This window comes from Pungitius pungitius, chromosome 5 (assembly GCF_949316345.1).
Source record: "Pungitius pungitius chromosome 5, fPunPun2.1, whole genome shotgun sequence".
Taxonomy (NCBI): Eukaryota; Metazoa; Chordata; class Actinopteri; order Perciformes; family Gasterosteidae; genus Pungitius; species Pungitius pungitius.
In genome coordinates, this window is record NC_084904.1 from 4,855,200 (window position 1) to 4,876,594 (window position 21,395).

A 21,395-nucleotide genomic window follows, 5' to 3' on the forward strand; every position below is an offset into this window, starting at 1 on the left:
GAATTTGAATGTAGCTGTTGCTGATTCAAATAAATATGATGAAATGGACCTGATGCAGCTGCCTCTCTCTCGCCGTCTCGTGTCAGTTATCACTGTGCAGTCTTACTCAATGTCTGGTGCACAGCGCCGCCTGATCGATGACAGGTCATAGCGTATCAACAAGGTGTAAAAATGCAAGGAAAGTTCCCTAACGCCATTTAAACCATATTTGACAAAACAGTTTTTTAGAGTTTGGTTAAATAACACTTTTCATTTCACTGCAGTTGAAAATTACTGGCACTTCTGTACCAGCATCTGCCTAGAAAAACAAAGCAAAACCAACAAACATCAATGGCTGAAGTCCACAACAAGGTTTTTTTTCTCCCAGCTGAGAACAGCAGGCTCGCTCTGAAAAAGCCCAGCTGGGGAGGCTTTTGCAGGCGCAGCTGAGCTTTGGTTGTGTCTGGTTGCTACGATACGGAATACTCGCAACGGGTTAATGTGTTGGCACAAGGTAGAGTACTACTACAACACGAGAGGTTGGACATATCGCTCTGTGAGACTGATTACAATGAGTAAAATCCTATTTTCCACATGAAGACAAACCTTTTAATCACACAAAGAGAAATGAATTTGGTCCAGTTCTCCGGGAACGAGACACGAGGCACGAGAACAACATAAAGTAGCAAGTCAGAACTATAAAAAAAAAAACAGCACAACATACTGGGATTGAAGAATCTCAATATTGATTTAGTTTTTTCCCCAATTTCATTTTAAGATCCACTGCCTCCTGTGTTTGTTTGACTTGACGTCCTCGTGGTTTCTGCTCGCTCTTTCTGTGTTGTATCGGTCCCGTCAGCCTCGCTAATGGTCCCTCGCGTTTGTTTACCACCAATCAGCTTTCAGGCTGCCCTCGTGTCTGCCCACCTGTGTCTTGTTGTCTGATTAGTGCGTGTCGTGTAATTATAGGCCCCATCCCAATTAGGGGCGGGGGGGCCCACGCGCTAAGCCCCTAAGTGTGAGAGTCGGTAAGGCCTTTTAAATGGTGTAAATACAAACGGGACAACACTTTGGGACAAAAAAAGCACGGTGCCATGACGTGACATGAATGATCTACAATTGTGCATATTTTTTTTGTCCTTTTTACAGTATTTACAATGACCTCATTAAACGAGCAAAAAACCTGGAGGGCGTTCTAATCAGAGATTAAAAAGTAATAAATACATTTCCTCAATTGTAAATCATATATTTTGACATTGTTATGATGATGTGAGATGCAGCAGGTGAGTGGCGTCCCATTCATTTCACACCATATTTCCCCTCACCGTGGCCGTTTCTGGTTTGCATCACCTCGACCGTGAGCAGCAGGCAGCAACCTACAGTGCGTTCAAGCCAGAAGTGTGTCAAACCTGCATTATCTCTACTGGCCATCAGGGGGCGTCTCCTGTGTGGAGTCTACGAGAGAATGACTCTACTTCTCACGTGACCTCTTCTCTCAGCAAACATTTTAGACATGAGTCAATGCTCTCAATCTCTCGTTTAGTCTTCTTCTTCATTACAGCATGATGTTCGTTTAGTAATGGATTGCACTTTTCGAATTAAGTGGAACATACACAAAGAAGTGAGTGCTTTAGGTGCGTGGCTACCTTTTTAAATGACAGGTTGCTATCAAGGCTCATACGAGTTTCTACTTGGGCCAAAATGACAAACAAAACCAAAAGTCCTTCTGACGAGCTAATCTGCTCGCGTGTTTTCCCTATAAACAGTAAGGGGGCAGACCCAGTCATCGTGGTATCTCTACATCTAATTGGTTACAAGATTTGTGGTCCTCAGAGGTTGCATCCAAATAACTTCATCTCCATCTCCCGTTGTTGAACTGAACCAAATGTTCTCTCGGATTGTTGTCTAATTCTCACGTTGAAAAAAAAACATCGCCCATTCCCAATGCATTAGATGGGGACATCTTAAGGACACTTTAAAGGGAAAAAAATACACAGCACCCACGTGGATGATACGGTTTTCCGCAAGAAAGCTGACGATAAACTGCGAGATTACTTGTGGACTCAAGTGTCCACACCTCCTCAGCCTCCAGTGTGTCCACCCGTTATAATCACCCCCCCCCCCCCTCTCTCTCTCTCTCTTACCTTCCCTTTTATGGTCTCCGTTTCCTTCCTGGGGGGGCTCAGTTGGATGAGGAGCGCAGAGCCGAGCGGAGCGCAGAGCGCATCCATCACGCACTGCTCTGCCTCTCCGCACAAACGATGCTGACCAACATGAAATAATCACTGTCGCCTCTCTCGTGGGATACGGATGATTTGTATGCCCCGCCCCCCTAACCACCGCCGCGTGGTGTTTGTTCTTCTCTTATTTTGCTTCCCTAGCCGATCAGTGTGTGGAATGGTCCGCGTTTGTCTCTCCGTGGTCGTTTCCACTTCAGCATGGGTACTGCGGTGTCCAAAAGGAAGAACCTGAGGAGTGATGCCATATCTTCCGTGGCCGCAAAAGTCAGGTGAGTGTTTTTTTTAATTTAATCCTCGGTCGGATGGAGTTAGGAGAGGAGCACTGCTGCCTCCAAACTCCCAGACTCCACACTTTGAGAAGAGCCAGTGCTTTTATTCATAGAAGAACTCTTCCATCACGGACCGAGTCCTGGTGCCAGAGGGTCACTCTGCTTCTCTCCCGATGGATTGGCTGAGGTAAAAGGTCCTTAGAACCATGAAAGAACAACGCATCTTGCTTAAGCTGAAGCTGCTTTCACACACAAGTCATTTCATTAGCTATTCATCTTACCCATTTTATTTTTTATGTGTATTTGATATTTTTGAGGAAAATCTTTATTAACATATCCAAGCAAGACTTTTTTTTGTGTAAGGCACTTGGGACTCTGGGATCTATTTTTATTTAGTTTGCAGTATGAAGTTTTTCAGTAAAACATAATTAAGTAATCATTTTGACAGAATCATTCTGACTACAGACCAAAAACACCAACCAATAATATTGTGCAGAATATTGCATTTAGTCAGGATTAGATTTAATGCATGCAGCGCCTAAGAGGGACCGGACTGAGTGGTTGTTTGTCATCCTATGTGTCAGACCTGCCCCCCCACACCTCACCGCCCCTCCACCAGTCCCAGGTTACGGACACTGGATTGGAACGAGTCTATCTCAGTGCCTGAAGAGGTTCACTGCGACGCACGTGATGATGACTTGAGGAACAGCTCAGTCCACTCGGTGCATGTACAGTCAGAGATGTTTCACCCCCCCTCGTCCGTCCCCTCTGCAGACTTTCATCCGGGACTCGCCGGGTTTCTAATGGCGCCTAAGCTCTGGCCGCTTGAGTCATCAACGGCCTCCCGTTTCCCGGGTGTAGGATCAGCGCGTTGTCCCTCGGGAGATGACTAATGCCCCCCCCTCTGCGTCGCCCCCACACTCGCTGACCTCAGAGGCCGTGACACAGGCGACAGTGACGCCCCCCCCGCTGTCAGTCGTGTCCGTGGACACTCAGCCGGGAGGTGCGGCACACACCGAATGACCCTTCCGGGCGAGGATTTGTCTGGCCTCTCCCACTAATTCAATCCAACGTGTGGCTGAATGTGTTTTCAGTGTGAACAGAAATGCAGCAGAGGGATTATTTAAGGAGTAAGTGTGTGTAAGAGGATGTTCTCTTATTGACCTGAGGCCCACCTGAACACCTGTACCATGAAGTGTTGTTCCATGAAGTGTCTCGGCCTATGCTTGGGAGGTTGGTTTTATACACTGACGAGCGCTCTGGAAAAGCACATTTGAGTTTTTAAATCTGCCAATGCAAAGGGAATTACTGAGCGTGAAAAATGATTTAGAAGAGTTTTTTCCAAAATAAATATCTCTACGCAGTGACATTCAGGCTGCAGAAGATTGTTCTCATGTACACGAGGTGACTACAGCTGGAGCAGCCGGATAGGTCGAGAAAAATGGATCCCGCTGCTACTTTTGACACTAATGAGGTAGAAAACGATGAGCCAGTCAGGGCCCCCAGGGACTGGGAACAGGCGAGACTGAGGGGACATCGTAGCCAGTGGTGGGAGCTGAAGCTGAAGCTGGGGTGGGGGGAGGACAACCAGTGGCCAACTGTTCTTTTATAAAAGCTCAAACAAAACGGCTTTTTGGGGAATCTACGCTGTGCAGATTGTAAAGACCATATATACTATATATTTGGGTATATACATATAATACACTGGTGTTGTGATACAGGGAGAATAGTGGTGCAGGGATAGAATAGACAGTCACAACAAACACATACGGACATCCTGTCTAGGAAGAGGTCCTGAAACATTTATCCACTTGTTCCTTCATCTTCCTCTTTGTGTCCTCTGTCACATTCCGAATACACGAATGGATAGAAGGAGGGATGGATGGATGCATTGATAGACAGATGGATTGAAAGACAGATGGATGTAAGGGTTGATAGACAGATGGATATATGCATTGATAGACAGATGGATTGATGCATTGAGTAATTAAGTCCAGAAATTATGGAGGGATGGAGTGAAAGACAGATGGACATGAGTGTTGATAGACAGATGGTTGAATGCGTTGATAGACAGATGAATGGTTGCGTTGATAAACCGATGGATGGATGGATGGATGGAAGGTTGGAGGTATGCATTGAAAGACAGATGGATGGATGGATGGAAGGATGGAGGTATGCATTGATAGACAGATGGATCGTTGCATTGCTACACAGATGGATGGATGGAAGGATGGAAGGTTGGAGGTATGCATTGATAGACAGATGGATGGTTGTGTTGATAGACAGATAGATGGATGGATGGAAGGATGGAAGGTTGGAGGTATGCATTGATAGACAGACAGATGGATGGATGGAAGGTTGGAGGTATGCATTGATAGACAGATGGATGGATGGATGGATGGAAGGATGGAAGGTTGGAGGTATGCATTGATCGACAGACAGATGGATGGATGGAAGGATGGAAGGTTGGAGGTATGCATTGATAGACAGACAGATGGATGGATGGAAGGATGGAAGGTTGTAGGTATGCATTGATAGACAGACAGATGGATGGATGGATGGATGGAAGGTTGGAGGTATGCATTGATAGACAGACAGATGGATGGATGGAAGGATGGAAGGTTGGAGGTATGCATTGATAGACAGACAGATGGATGGATGGAAGGATGGAAGGTTGGAGGTATGCATTGATAGACAGACAGACAGATGGATGGATGGATGGATGGACGGATGGAAGGTTGGAGGTATGCATTGATAGACAGATGGATGGATGGTTGCATTGCTACACAGATGGATGGATGAACTGATGGACAGAAGGGTTGGTGGCTGTTGTTTCATGAGGTTGATCGATCCTTGTAAAGTGAATCACCAAACTATTTGTTGTTCATTTGAGAATTTAATCTTAGAGGATTTCATTCCCCGCCCCCCCCCCCCCCCCCCGGCCTAAATGTATGACTTTTATATCTTTTCAAATTTTTTATTCAAAAATGTATAAACTAAATCTTGGAAATGATGAATTAATTCTGACGATATCACCCCCTACCTCCTCCCCATTGACAGTCTGGGCACCGGTTGTGTTTTTTGTACGATGGTTAAAAAGGTTGCTGAAGTCTTTTACTGTACATGTTGTATGTGCTGTTTTTAAGGGGACATGAGTTTTCTTGTAGGCGCTGTGCCCGAAGCACTTAGTGATGGCCCAAACCTACTCTCCAGTGCAGTACAAATATTGTAGTACAATTGCATTTAATATTTCAAGAACGTTCAAGCCACTTTAGAAAGGAATTGCACAACACAACAGATTCAACTCTAGTGAAAATGGGATTTCATGGTCTCTTTCCCACAAGACTGCGTGACCAGCAGCGACCCCGTCCCCGGGACAGATTAGCTCCAGCCACGGTCCAGTGTGGCTCTCAGCGATAAAACATCTGGGTCCCCTCTCTGGAACATAAACCTGTCACAATCGCAATTGGGGAACCATAACTGAGACTTACAAAACGACGCTAGATTTTTAAACCCTGCTGTGCTGATGGATATTCGGGGCCTTAATGATGTCGTGGCACGTTGGCTTCAATGCAGCACGTCCTCATAATTTGACGCAGTGAAGAGAAACCGGAAAGATGAGAGAGAGGAGAGGACTTTTTTTTTCTTTCTTGAGCAACGTAATACTTTATTTAAATTTATTAAAAAATATATACTTATTTAGGGTTATGAAAAGATTGTGGTTTTGGTTGAAATAAGCCTGCTTGTTACATAACTGCTGTTGTTTCTTTAGTTTAAGGTAAAATAAATCTACGTTGACTTAAGACACAAACTGCGGTCTGGGTGAAAGTCTTTATTTGACCTGCGCTGACCGCCTTTTCTACATCAGTCACTTTCACAGTCGTTATAATGACTTAATGATTTTCAGATTTGGACTGTTCCAAAAGCTACATTTCATTTCATTTTGCCCTCCTAATACCCCTTTTATAGTGTGTTTAGTTTCATCGTCCCTTTGGAACCTCAAGGCCCATTCGATATTTTACTGTTGAGCTGATGGCTTCTTTAGGTATCTTCCTTCTTCACCACTCTGTCCATTTTCTGCAATGCACCACAGCAGAACAGCCTCAGAGCACAATGCTACCACTTCCATTCTTGGCAGTAGGTAAGCACAGTGTTCTGAGGGTTCAATGCCTCATTTGTTTTCATCTCCAGTGCACTAAGTGTGGTGTAATTTTCAAGTTGCACAACTATTTGTGCCTCCAATAGTCGACAGAAAATGAGGGGGAGGGAGAAATATCACCCCAGTAGCAAAATTCTAGCAATAGGGGAGTTATTAAATTTTCCACAAGAGAAAGGTTTTCATTTAGACACGGCTCTCACTTAATACCCGGACTATTATAACCCCCTTAGACCCCCCACTGGAACAAGATTAACAGCCATTTTTACGAGGTATTTAGGTTCTATTTAATTTTTTTCCAGAGTGATCATTAAAACACTGGAATAACTTTCCTGTACAAATATCTGCTATTTATTGTTAATAAAAGCTGTGCACTTTGAGGAGAAACATCTTCAAGATATTAAAGATGCTTTGTGAAGGTTCAATAAGTCATCTGCTGACCTTCAGCAATGACCAGAAGGAATTGCCATACCGATAAAGGGCGCCCACACCGTTCTCCCAAGCTAATGGAGCCTGACCTATTATTTACATTGCAATTTTGGTCACATTCTCATGAGGGAGGCATAATCTCGTTAAGTAGAGCAGAGGTCAAAGAAAAATGTCTAGTGAGAAGAGGAGTTCCGTCGATGTGTGTGTTCAGTTCAGGGACTCTGGGATCGTCTTGAAACGTCCTCACCTGCCCAGCACCCAGAGACGTATGGTCATTCATCGCCAAAGGGCATCCAAGCTAAGCCGAGCTCTGCCGTGGTGTAAATGAAATAAAAGCATCAGCGGCGGTCTGCCCTCGCGTCTCTTTCAGATGAGATGCTTTACATATGTTTCTCTCCCCCCCTGGTACCTTTTAATGAAGCCTCTTGTAGCCTCTTGGACGATATGAGTAATTGCCTGACTCGCCGCCTTTGTTGCCGGCAGAGTGCAGCGGAGCATTTCTCCCTTAATGAAGTCATCAGCCTTTCACGGCGGCACCGATGGTGTGGACGGAGGCGCAGACCAATAACAGCGGACAAAGTCCAGACCGGTGATTTTATGATTTATTATTCAGATAATGAAAATATAGCCGACGAATCCGGCCGGTAAATCAAAATACACAGTGGGAATATTTGTCTTAAAACAGCGTCAGGAACTTTCAATAAGGAGAGAGCAGTCAGAAATGACATGTGATGATGAAGTCTTCAGACTCTACAGGGAGATTTGTAATCGATGGGTATCTGCCTTTTGAGCAGCAGCAAGGTACAGAATATACACCCACCGGCCACTTTATTAGGTACACCTGTCCAACTGCTCGTTAACACTTAATTTCTAAGCAGCCAATCACATGGCGGCAACTCAGTGCATTTAGGCATGTAGACATTGTCAAGACAATCTCCTGCAGTTCAAACCGAGCATCAGTATGGGGAAGAAAGGTGATTTGAGTGACTTTGAACGTGGCATGATTGTTGGTGCCAGAAGGGCTGGTCTGAGTATTTCAGAAACTGCTAATCTACTGGGATTTTCACGCACAACCATCTCTAGGGTTTACAGAGAATGGTCCGAAAAAGAAAAAACATCCAGTGAGCGGCAGTTCTGTGGGCGGAAATGCCTTGTTGATGCCAGAGGTCAGAGGAGAATGGCCAGACTGGTTCGAGCTGATAGAAGGGCAACAGTGACTCAAATAACCACCCGTTACAACCAAGGTGGGCATAAGAGCATCTCTGAACGCACAGTACGTCCAACTTTGAGGCAGATGGGCTACAGCAGCAGAAGACCACACCGGGTGCCACTCCTTTCAGTTAAGAACAGGAAACTGAGGCTACAATTTGCACAAGCTCATCGAAATTGGACAATTGAAGATTGGAAAAACGTTGCCTGGTCTGATGAGTCTCGATTTCTGCTGCGACATTCGGATGGTAGGGTCAGAATTTGGCGTCTACAACATGAAAGCATGGATCCATCCTGCCTTGTATCAACGGTTCAGGCTGGTGGTGGTGGTGTCATGGTGTGGGGAATACTTTCTTGGCACTCTTTGGGCCCCTTGGTACCAATTGAGGATCGTTGCAACGCCACAGCCTACCTGAGTATTGTTGCTGACCATGTCCATCCCTTTATGACCACAATGTACCCAACTTCTGATGGCTACTTTCAGCAGGATAAAGCGCCATGTCATAAAGCTGGAATCATCTCAGACTGGTTTCTTGAACATGACAATGAGTTCGCTGTACTCAAATGGCCTCCACAATCACCAGATCTCAATCCAATAGAGCATCTTTGGGATGTGGTGGAACGGGAGATTCGCATCATGGATGTGCAGCCGACAAATCTGCGGCAACTGTGTGATGCCATCATGTCAATATGGACCAAACTCCCTGAGGAATGCTTCCAGCACCTTGTTGAATCTATGCCACGAAGAATTGAGGCAGTTCTGAAGGCAAAAGGGGGTCCAACCCGTTACTAGCATGGGGTACCTAATAAAGTGGCCGGTGAGTGTAGATTGACATATACCCACTGAAAGCAGTAAAACTGTCAGTTAAAGAGGGAGAGATTCCATTTGCTGAGTTGTTAGTTGCGGACTAAAAGCAGGGGACATTCCAGCTGAATAATGAGAAATTAATGCAGAAATAGATGCTGATTAAATTTCACTGAAAGCCATAGTCGCACTGTAAGTAGTTAAGGTGAAGGTAGGTAAGCAGTGTAAGCGATGGGAATGTCAGGGGGTGTTGCAGATCCCGAAAACAATGGTGAAAACGAAAGACGGTGTATTAATAGTGGACGTAATGTCAACGAGAGACGTAAAACTTCCATAAACAGTTCTGGTTGTGACCTTGCAGCCACAAGGTAACGACTCTCTAAAGGATACCCTTCATTATGGCCTATTTGACTCCTCGAAATGGAGCATCATTTACTAAATGAACATCATGCCAGATATTGCCAACTGGTAGAAACACTTAAGGCTCTCTCCAAAGTCAGTGTGTGTTTTTTTTCCTTCAGCCGACCTTAGATACATGGCCATGCAATATGGCTGATTCCCTTTAAAAGGACTACCTCCCTTATTTTGGTGTAAGGGGATCATCATTTAATAAAAGCAGGTCTTACTTCCTGTTGCAGTCTGAGGCTGTTTTTTTTGGCCTCTGCTCCAAAAATGGCACACCCATAATAAAAAGTGTATTAACTTTGTAACTACTTTGTCTATCTGGACAATTGTTGTGGGGGATAAAGAGGTGTAAAAATAAGCTTATTGGATCCTACTAAACTCCTGCGGAAATGATCGATAGCTTCCTTATCCTTACTGAGAAGTCAAAGTGGGTAGAGCGTAAAATGACACGTGAGAGTGAGGATTTTCTGAAACTCATGACAGTTTTTTCAAGTATTTTCAAACTTATAAGTGCATATTGTAGCCAAGATTCTAATGTTTCGAACAATGCAAAGCATTCATATATTTTTTTCTCATGAGTACACACATTTCCTGTTGAAAGTTGGTTCTGGCTGCAACAGGTTGTGATTATACAATAACAACAACATAGTTATGAATGATAGAATCCCTTTGGAATAATAGATCCCTCAAACTGCTACACCCACCCTTGCCTTATCTTTGTTGTATAATACGAATGAAAATTAGATTCACTTTCCAATGCTTCTTTTTTTGGATCCTACAAACTTGATGGGTCAGAGGAAAAAATATTATTTTCCAATCATGAAGATTTATCGTTTCAAGATAAGCGGGAGGTGATATGATTTTTTTGTAATACTTGTAGCACTTTGTTTGCCCTCTGTTCAGCCATTTATTTCCTTCTCCTCCCCCAATCCACTTTACTGATTTCCCCTTTTCCTCCAGAGGGCAAAAGTCTGTTTTTTTTCGTTGATAACACTACCCTACCCTGCTGCCCTGTAAACGAAGGAGGGATATGAGCAGTAAGATGGCCATGCAGTGCCCTCATTGACCTGACCAATTACGCTCTGTATGAGCGATCAGCACCCAGTGAGCGGATGGAACATGGAGGGCACAGCGGGGTCCAAACAAATGGAGCAGCCTGTGCAGGCTGCACTTAACTCTGAGACAGAGTCACACCACAGTGTGTGTGCACCCACAGCATACATGATGACACAGCATCTGTTTGAGGAAGATTGATACTGTATTAGTTAACGTATATTACTTTCACAGTAAATCTGATTTTGTCTTTTTTTATTGGAGAGAAGGAACATCAGTGTCATGAACTTACACTATCCTGGATGTTTCTGCCTGACTCCAGCTACCACTACGGAAAAATAAAAAATAAATTCAGTAAATCACAGAATTAGCTGTCTTTTAAGCTGCTTAGAGCTGTTAGTAACTTAAAGATTCATGATTCCTTCTATTTCTATTTTGTGTTTGTGTGAAAATATCTCATAACAGCATTAATTCAAAATCAAACGCATCATGACAACGTTATATTATATAAGTCCTTGAATTTAATTTCCACCACATTTATCATTATTAGTTTATTAGTTAATCAATGCAACTCCTATCAGCTGCCGTTCGGCTGTTAGCATCAACGCTACCTAGCTAACTGCTATCTGCTCCTGCAACATGTTTCACAAGGACGACTGCATTCACAGGAATTGAAAATGCTTTTGTGACAGACCTCAACCCGATACTCATACTTCACCTTTTTGTGTACTCCGTTTATGTACTAACTGCCTCTTACCTTCAATTTATGTGTAAATATTCTTCACCTTATGTAAAAGGGGAACGTGCTCAGACAGCTGTCAGGGAGAGACAACCTGTTGCTTTGTGTAACCACCTGCTCATCAAAAAGGTTTGGGCAAAAACCACCAAATAGCCCCTCCAAACTCTCACCCAACTCCTGCCGTGTAATCCAAGTCTCATTTATAACTGGCACTTTGACTACCGAGGTCCTTACAGTGTAGTTATTGCGTAACCATGTAATTACTTTCGTTACCATGTATTTACTTACAGTCATTCTCAAGGCAACCACGTTATTCACGCTGTACTTGGCATGTATTGTGCACACCACTGCCGACTCGCAGGGAACATAAGGGACACGTTGACAAAAGCGAAAGCACTCAGTCCAACTGGCAGAAGACGCCTTCCCGCATGTGTCCCGCTGAGACAGGAGTATGGCCCCCGGGCGTCTTCACCAGCCCCAAGGGCCTTGCAAATCCAGTCACTCCCTCACGCATAAAGGGAAGGAAGGAGAAGATGCCTGACACGTGATGTTATGTAGTCTCTGGACCATATGTCTTCTTTAAGTGCTTATTTAATAGTCTTTCTTCGTACTTATCATGCCTCCCTCGCTCGTCCCACTTCCCACTCCCTCCGTATTTTTCTATTTCGGTCTGACGTACACATCTCACTCCTGTCATCGTGGTATTTATTCTCCCACCCCCATCTACCACCCCCCACCCCCCCTTTCCTCAACTCACATGTCTGAAAACAATGCGGCGGGATGAAACACGGCTGGGTTGAGGGCCGAGGCGAGAGCGTCGCAGAGCTCAGCGGGGTCCAACCGTGATGAATAATTCAATGTGGTAAAACTTTCCGAGACTTCTAAATGAATGCGTTTAAAAAAACAGGCGGCCCTGAAGCATCGGGATCTGGGGGGGGGGTTTACTCTGGCGGCAACCAGCACGCTGACCCAGATCCCGCTTGCTGTCGGACAGGACCAGTTTGGCTTAACAGATCTTAATCGGCCGGCTGGCCTTTGACGTGTCAAGAATCGCTGGGAAGCAATCAGATCTCCCATTCTGAGACCCTGCACATTCCAGGAGCTTCTGCATTTTGGCCGAGGGCAACCCCTAACCTTAATAACCCTACCCCCTGCACCTAAAACATTCCAAATGAATGAAACATTATTTGAACGAATTCATTCATTCAATTCATAATATTTACCTGAAGAAATGTGCAACTGCTCAACATCATATGGCCGACCTGATATTTAATTACTTGTAGGCTTGTAGTAGGCTACAGGAACAACAAAGCAATTCCATTCCGCTGAAACACCACATGCAGGACTTCACGCAAGCCTGTCCGTGTGCAGATGGCGGACGCGCCCTGTTGGAGGGAGTGGGAGGAAGGTAATCACAGGCCTTGCTTTTTCTCCCTCCCCTATATCTTATATGACAATACCCACATTACAAATGTGTGGGTGTACCTCTGTACCTCACTCAGTCTGCACCTCACTATGAAAAACACTATAAGAAGATGGCTGACTGGACCTCATGTTGCATTTTTGGTGAACACTGCTCTGAGATTTGTTGGAGCGAAGCTCGTATATTCCTTAATTTGTTCAAGAAATATAAAGAGGAGAATAATTTAACTGCAGCTATTGTGAGTCATTTTTCTACTTTTCAAAGGAGAGGTAAGACATCTGACTCTTTACAACGTCACTCTGCATATGGACGGACCCTTCGACATGAACGTCATCCATTCAAATGGTGAAAGCTAAAATCCTCCGAATACGGAAAGGTTCAAACAGCATGCTGAGTACAATTTAAAGGTTGAATGGCCCCATTATGCCCATCATTTGTCTTTTGGGCCGGTCCTAATACTTATCATTCATTTTACCAAAAGATATATTCACATGACATGACTTAATCACTTTTACTGTAGTGACTCTTAAAACTAAAAAGAAATTACCTAAATTGTATTTAACTGAGTTATTGAGTTATGAACCATATATACATATGACCTTGATCATTTAGATTTATAAATCTGACCTTGATTTGTTGGAACTCAACTGGTTGTCATACAATAGATGGACATGCCCTCTATCATTTTTACCGTATCAACTTGAAGACAATCAAGACATTTTTATCTTATTGTACCATACATGGATGTGAGCTGCGTCATTTCTGCTGACCTTGACATTGATTGATAAGGTCTCCAACATTTCTAAAACATTGGCAGAATAAAAAGCAGGGCTTTGGCTACTATTGAGAGATTTTACACAGCACAGATTGACCAGTAAAGACCAAGCTGAGACACGTTTTACTGTCTGCCTTAATGACCATATGGGGGGCTATGGGAAACATTTAGTCTGTAAGCCCATGGAGGTCATTAAAATTAAATGAGCCATGTGTGGTCTGATTTCATTTCTCTTTCATCTATGTAATAGATTTCATGTTTTTTTTTTACATTCCAATGTCTGAATACTCTGCAATGCATTGCTTTTTGTATAATATTGTATACATATCATAAAAAAAACATATATATATATATATTCATATTTTTAAGTTATCAGTGGCATTTCTGGAAAAACTTCTTATCGAACAAAAATCAGTTGTCGTGAGAGGGTTCCTCGAGGCTTTGAAATGCTAATGAAGCTCTAGCATGAGTTCGTACAGGGAGACCATACTTTCTCATGTCTTAGACTGTAGTTTATTTCTCATACGTCTGCCAATCACTCTACACTCATTAATTCCTGCGACCATAGATCGGAGCTGTCGATCGGGACTCTTAACCTTCAGTACGTTCATGCTGGTAATAAACCTCCATCCACCTCCCCATCTCCACCCAATCAGCCTCATCACCTCATCATTCTTCAGCCAACGCTACCACCAGGGACTCTGGGGGGGGGGGGGATTTATCTTGCTGCTCACGAGAGACGACCATTGATTAGAAATCTCAATGTAGAGTCTGAAGACTTTATCAGCACATATCATTTATCATTAATAATAAACAAGCGTTTGCTTTTTCAGGTGTTGTCGCAACGGATTGAAATACATTTTATAAATAGAACATTGAACCGCCGTTGGTTCTTTGGGGATATTTTTTTTTCTGTTCACCTCAACTGACCTCAGACCCCGTCAGAGCAGACACTGCAATTTTGCTTTGGACAAAAGATCCATTAAACCTCTCGTGTTCTATTAAAAAAAAGGGTAATTTTGCTAAAGCCTGATAGCACCCGTGCAGACAGACCTGCGAACCATTAGACCGAAGACTCATTATGTTTCAAAATGGATATCTATATAAATAGATTCCTTGAACTGCATGCTAGGTCCTCGCCGTTGTTCCTGAGTTTATTTCCCGTTTATTTATTGGCTGGCACATGCAGAGTCACAGTCCCTTATGGGGCCCATCAGCTGCAATCAGGCTGGAGCACTGCAGCTGTCTCCCGGTGCTCCGGGAACACGGCGTGACAGGGAGCGTGGATTCAGAACACTCTCACTGAGTGGTGGTGTAATCTTCTCCGCCGGTAGATGACGGCCGCCCACAAAGAGCCTTCCAGCACAGGCTGCTTGCGTGTGGCTTAAACCGGTGCACTTGTTTTGTCTTTACAGAGCAGCCCGAGCTTTTGGAGAATACCTGTCCAACACCAATCCAGAGAACCGCAACGGAGCAGGTAGGTGATCCTCTCAGACCTGAGCACCCAACACTCAAAACCCGAAAACAGTCAATTTCTTCGTTGAGCAGTTACCATCCGAGAAAACGGGGTTAGCTGGAGGAAGAATCTTTAGATATGCTGAATGAGCAAAATATCCTCATCCAAAGGAGCCAATAGGAAAGAAAAGCTTACATCCCATTCTTCCTCCAACAAGACTCATTAAATACAAATTAAATCGTGCAGGATGGAGAAAATAGGAATATAATTGAGCACGTATAGAATACTAAAAAAATTGTAAAAAGTAAAATCTAAAATGAATGTATAGTAATTAAAATATAGAACGGATGTATGTTTATGAATTTATTTATCAACCTTTTCTAAACCTCTCAAAGCCCCTTTTTACACAACATGTTATTCAGCCATTCAACCCATTCATAGGCTGATGACAGGAACCACCTGCCCATCAGGACTTTAGAACCATTCAAACACCAAAGCATTACACGTTGGTGGCACGTAATGCGTATCTTTGTGATGTCACCGTGGGAAACTGTAGAGACATCAGTGACAAAACTTAACATATGTAGCCGGCAGAAATTAAAAGAGTCAACAGTGACTTTTAAATTCACGAGCAGCAGTCACCTAAGTCCTGTGTTGGACCCATCCATCCACAACATCCTTCCCCCCCCTTAGTGGACTGACCACAATGTATTTCTGTCAAACTGTGGAATTTGTGATTCTGATTGTTTCAACGTGGGCCCGGCACCTTTTGCCAGTGAGAAGTTCACATTTCATGTGCTGTTTGTGAGATCGAGTGCATAAGTCAGCTCTTCTGCTGCAGGAGTTCACCAACTGGCACCACTAGCTGCCACTATCTTACGATGCCTCGAACGACACCCATTTTGCAAAGGGATGCAAGAGTGAACTCTGCTCACCCCGCTTTGGTCACTTGTATACACATAGCACAGATGGCATGAAATAAACCCTGCTTGCAGCCTCACTGCAGCAGCTCAGTCTGTGAGAAGGAGCGTTTATTCTCAATAAAACCTACGGGTGGGAGGGCTTTTTAGTTCTCGGCTCATCCATCTCAAAGTCTTTCATCATTCCTCACCTGCTTTCCCTTCTCAGCCTCCTAAAAGCTTTACTGGCTCTCTATTGTTCACCTCTCTCATGCCAAAGCTCTGAATGCCAGACAAACAATCTCTCTGTTCATTTGTATTGAAGTTTAACCGTATAAATTTCAGATATGAACTTTTGTCTCCTCTCTCCAACTTTTTCTTCTTTCTACCTGCAGATCAATTACTGTCTGACACTTTCCCCAACCCGGACTGCGACTCCCCGGCCGTCAGCCGCCTGCATAGTAACAATCTGACATCACAGATCCACTGCTTACCCATAGTTAAACCCAACCAGTCCAGCCTGTCCGATACCAGTGCTCACCCACACTCTCAGCCCCAGGGGAAAAAAAAACACACCCAAGCGCCCTTGTGTCCCTCTAAACGCCGGCTCTCGGGTGGGCGCAGCCTCTCCACGGAAGAGCCGCCGAGGGCCCGAGGCCCCGGGGAGAGTGCCCCGGTGAAGCCAGCCCGGGTGTACACAATCACCAGGGAAGGAGAGATGACCCTGGGGGGCCGAGGCAGCGAGGAGAGTGTGGAGCTGGAGGTGTTGAAGGGTTCCAGGGAGCAGCCTCCGACCCCGGCGTCGGACGAACAGGACCCGTCCTGCACCAGCCAGCCGTCCGCCGCCCGCGGCGGCCATCACCGTAGCGGCCATCACCACGGCCACCACCACCACGGCCACCAGCATCACGGAGGCCTGCTGCTGCCGCCGTCGCAGCCGCTGCAGAGCTCTGGGAGCGCCGGCAACATCCGCAACTGGGGGATGAGGAGAGGGGGTTCGCGGGAGGACAACACGCCCGACTGTGTGGCCTGCATTCGTGCCCCGTGTCAAAGCCAGCGCTCCCTGGACCTGGACCCCTCACCGCAGGACGGGGGGAAGCCCCGCAAGAAACTGGAGAGGATGTACAGCGAGGACAGAGCGTCGACTGAGGACAGGGGTAAAGGAAAAGAATGCGTACAATCTGTAATGTAAAAGGTTTGAAAAACAATACACCAAATGCGGCAAATATTGCAAGGAAAAAGTAATCAAACAAGGTCTTTTTGTGAGTCCGTTCAACCTCAGATGTTTCACTCCATACCACCCGACCCCTCTAATTGTAACGCCCCCCTCCTCGCTCATACCACGCCCCTCCTTTGTGTTCTCTGTTTGCAGAGGACAATCCTAATAGCTGGTTCCCCAAAGAGAATATGTTCAGCTTTCAGACAGCCACCACCACCATGCAGGCGTGAGTATGGCGTGAAATACCGCCTTCACTCCCACTCTTGTATATCACAGTGTCTCAATGTACCACCGCTGTGTTGGCAGGATACGGCTCGGCCTTTTTCCTTCCAAGACTCAGATATAGTGTTCTACTACTAACATTTCTCACCAAGTTTCACCAATATTTGAAGCTTCTACAACTTGTTAGTCCACTTGTATGTTCATCTCTGACTTTAAACTTAGCCAACTCTCACATTACATTGCAATTATTTCAGTTTGAATGAGTTACTCATGTTAGCATATTTCCAGTGAAAATTGCATGGCAACGGCTTTTTTAACATAGGACTTTGGGAGAAATTCTCTTTTAAACAGTTAATTGAAATATTAAAAATCAAGAAAAACAGTAACCTAAAGGTTAAAATTTTTTTAATGTAGGCAGCAGACAGCCAATTCCAAAAATTGTGGTTTTGCATTGAGTCAACAGAACTACCGTAATTTCCGGACTATAGAGCGCACCTGGATATATAATTAATTATATATTCATGAATAATGAAAGCGGTCTATAAGCCGCAGGTGTCCACGCGACGCGGAGTCGTCGGTGCCGCAGTGCTTCACATTGCCGTCTCCACAAGAGTTTGTGGGTGGTGGCGTGAGAGTTTGATGGAGTTGATGGTTTAGCAAAGTTCCTCCACACCCTTAGTGCAAGAGTTGGTTGTAGAAGCTCATACTCCATGCAAACCATTTCTAAAAATTAGACTAAACTAAACTAAAGCATTTCAATTACCTCTCAACATGGTGCCAATTACACCCCCTCGTGAAGGTGGTTTGAACGATGCTAACAGAGCTAATAGTGGGTGTTTTCCCGATAAAGTCATGAATATAAATATTTTCAGAAAAGTGGTCCATTTCCAAGGAAACTCTTAGGGATTAATTTCATCTCTTCCTTTTCCACAACAGTCGCAAATCAGCCCATGTTACAATAGAATGGTCTTGCTGAATCTAGCAAAAGGATACATGCATAACTTCACACGTAACTTTGTTTTTCCGTCTATAAATGCAAAGTGTCCAAAAGTATGTTACATGTTCATGTGTCAACTAATCTTGGAATCGACCGGATTTAAATAGATTGTGCGGACAAGCATACACACACACACACACCCTCTTCTTGACTAGCTAATTATCACCTCTCCTCCAGATCTTATAATTATGGTCCTCAACAAGACACAGCTCATCCTGTGCCATGTTTCCCCCTCGTCTCTCCCACGCTTCCTCTTCCCTCCCCCACATGTCAGTGGCTCTCTCCTCCCTTTTATTCCCCATCTGTGTCCATCCCCACTGGGGTCAGACTGATACATGGGCCCGACCCCGGGCTTTGATTAAAACCACTGGCCTCTCACTGTCTCTCCCCTCTAATAGGTGAGATGCGGTTAGATTAATTACACATTTAGTGTAAACTACTTGTCTGTAGGCACACCCACATGCTGATGAGAATCAGAGAGGTAGGTGCATTATAATCATCTCTCTGGTGCTGTTCCTCACTTTTAGACTGACAGTCACTCCGGCCTTGCTTTGGGATGTTTTGTGTTGAAAAAGACCTTTTTTTCTCGTCTGAGGCGGGGTTTTTGATATGTGTGTGAGTGCCCTGTTGCTGACTTCTCTTTCTTTTTGTCCCCTCTTGTCTTTTTCCTCTCATCTCCAAATGGCGGCTTTCCGAAACCACCACCGTAGAATATCGTGAGTAACCTTTCGACCCCCCCCGATGTTCTTCCTCGTCGCTCACCCTCTTTCTTTTTTTATTCCCTCACTCTGTTGGTTTTGTGCTATTAAGTTGCCTGTGCCCCCCTCCCAATCCCTTCTGACCTCACTGTCTGCAGGGCAGGGTTTACACTTATAGGCACAAATACGTGACTGAGTCAGAGTATTGGATGGTGACAGCTGTGGGTGCGATGTGTAGGATCTACTCACACAGCGGTGACATAACGGGAAATTCAACCAAACTGCTGAAACTCCAGAGCTGGCGACAACAACAATGCGTTTTAATGTGGAGTCTGCCTGTCGTTTGGTCATCTGTTTTCTAGTCTAAGTTTTATTTATTGGATTGGACTTAAAGTGGCCGGCACGAGAAACGGACCCGCAATCTCATCTCAAAGTGACTGCTGACCTGAGATCTGCTGTACCCTTCACTCCGGCTAGAGTGCCAATTGTTTTATGATTTCTGCCACTTTAGATTTAATTTAATGAATTAACTACAAAAGAGACCCTAGTGGTTCAACATGATGGTACTCGGGGGGGACTTGGCCCTTACTGCTTTGTCCTCTCATGTTGGACTGAAGACAGACTGAACTCAATGTATTTTTGGGACGGGCCGAGGCTAGCTGCTTTTTACTAGATATGTATGCAACTCAGTGGATAGGTGCATGGATGAAGGGGTTTGATGAGCCTCGAGGCACACCACAGGAAAGAGCAGCGTGTAGATACTGTTTGCGCTCAGGACAATTTGAGTTTTAAGCTGTTAATACTACTATTATTATATATATATATATCTATTGTGTGTCTTATATTCAATCCTCATACCACCATGCAATATCTAACATTTCTTTCAATGTAAACCAAAAAAAATGGTACCTTTAAAGAAGAAAAAGATCACCCACTGAGGAATGATTGCCACGAACCAACAAGGGCATCAACGAAAGGTTAACCAGCCAACTGCAACCATGTTTGGATTTTTTTCCTTCTATTCACTTATTGACGGCCCTGGTTTCTAATAGCAGCAGATGGTGAAAGTAGCGACGGGTTGAAAGAAGACTCACTCACCAACATGTTCCTCTCCTTCAGGGATAGGGAGGGAGGAGGGAAAGCAACTATAAGATAGCAGTGCATACGCTTAGGGATAATAAGCACTGCACAGACTCCAGTGACTTGGGCCCATTGTTTCTCGTTCCAACAGCTCATCAGCTGTCTGTCTGCTGAGCTGGGGCTTCATTTCTGACAAACGTGTCAGAGGCATTCCTGGGAATCGCTCACCAAGGCTGACCAGCATAAAAACACTGACACAATGAGAAGTAACGAGACTCCAAGACAGGCCCATATTTAGGAGAAGGGTTTAGGCGTTGTATAGGAGCTGGTTGCCCTATCCTTTAGTTAACTCACTTTGGATAGGCAGGCTTGGTTTCTTGTTTACTCCTCAGTGTATTTTCCTGTGGATCCCTATCTTGCATTGTGGTCCTCGTCTGTCTGTGTGTGTGTGTGTGTGTGTGTGTGTGTACTTTTCGAGAATATCCACATGTTATCTGCCTCTGGGGGATCCCTGTAGTTCTAACCATTCTAAACCCCCCACTAACCCTTTATGGTCTCAAACCTCCTCAGCTTTGAACCCCTCTGTTGTTGCTCCAGCCACCGCAACCCTCAAAGGAAACTTTATATTCATGCCCGAACCCAACTGGACCCAAAGGTCTTAAATCTGGTCATTCTTTCTCAACTTTGTGCATTTCTTTAAAGAAACTGTACCTCAGAACCAAAAGTGTTGTACTACACAATAAACGGTTTTCTCGCCAAATCAATTCTGTAAACAGAGTTTTCAACCCATGGGTCAGTTTTGGGTTCCGACAAAAAAAAATAGGTCGCAGCTGAAACAAACTGTTTCAATCCCCGAACAAAATTCGCTTAACGCTTTGACGTCTTGGCAGGGCTTTCCGAGGCATTGCTGAGAGAAAGAGGCGGAAAAGAGAGCAGGAGGCAGCCACCATGATGGAGAGGTACCGTGTCCTGGCTGTCCTGTTCTGTTCTGTGTGGTGCTAAAGCCCTTTACATGACGCAGTAAAAAGGAATAACCAAGTCTCATATCGGATCTAAAAATATCTTTGATCTCAACAGCCCGTTTGGTTGATCTGTTCATACAGAACCAGGCGTTGTGCTTTCTTTATGTCCTTGTGAAACTTCTGTCAGTAAGTCAACACTTCTGGCAGAGACGTCTTTAAATTTGAAACTCCTGCAGCGAATATTGAGTTTTCGTGGCAGTATTGTGATGCTGATGCTGTAGTAATGCACCCTGTTGTGTTAAATATACCCAATTTGCTACAGTAAATGTAATTCTTAACTTTTACAAAGTAATCTCAGCAACCTCTCCATGAGCCATCAC

The 21,395-nt window shown here is 44.5% G+C and overlaps 1 protein-coding gene across 1 annotated transcript in view; it reads left to right on the forward strand.

The window, feature by feature from the left end:
- Positions 1-2,177: 2,177 nt before the first annotated feature.
- Positions 2,178-21,395, forward strand: part of nsmfb (NMDA receptor synaptonuclear signaling and neuronal migration factor b) — a 42,388-nt gene continuing 23,170 nt past the window's right edge. The window contains exons 1-6 of the mRNA XM_037482933.2: positions 2,178-2,488; positions 14,898-14,959; positions 16,233-16,994; positions 17,210-17,282; positions 18,986-18,991; positions 20,944-21,012. Coding sequence (XP_037338830.2) covers positions 2,418-2,488; positions 14,898-14,959; positions 16,233-16,994; positions 17,210-17,282; positions 18,986-18,991; positions 20,944-21,012 — 1,043 coding nt within the window. The 5' untranslated portion in view covers positions 2,178-2,417. The remainder of the gene's footprint in view (positions 2,489-14,897; positions 14,960-16,232; positions 16,995-17,209; positions 17,283-18,985; positions 18,992-20,943; positions 21,013-21,395) is intronic.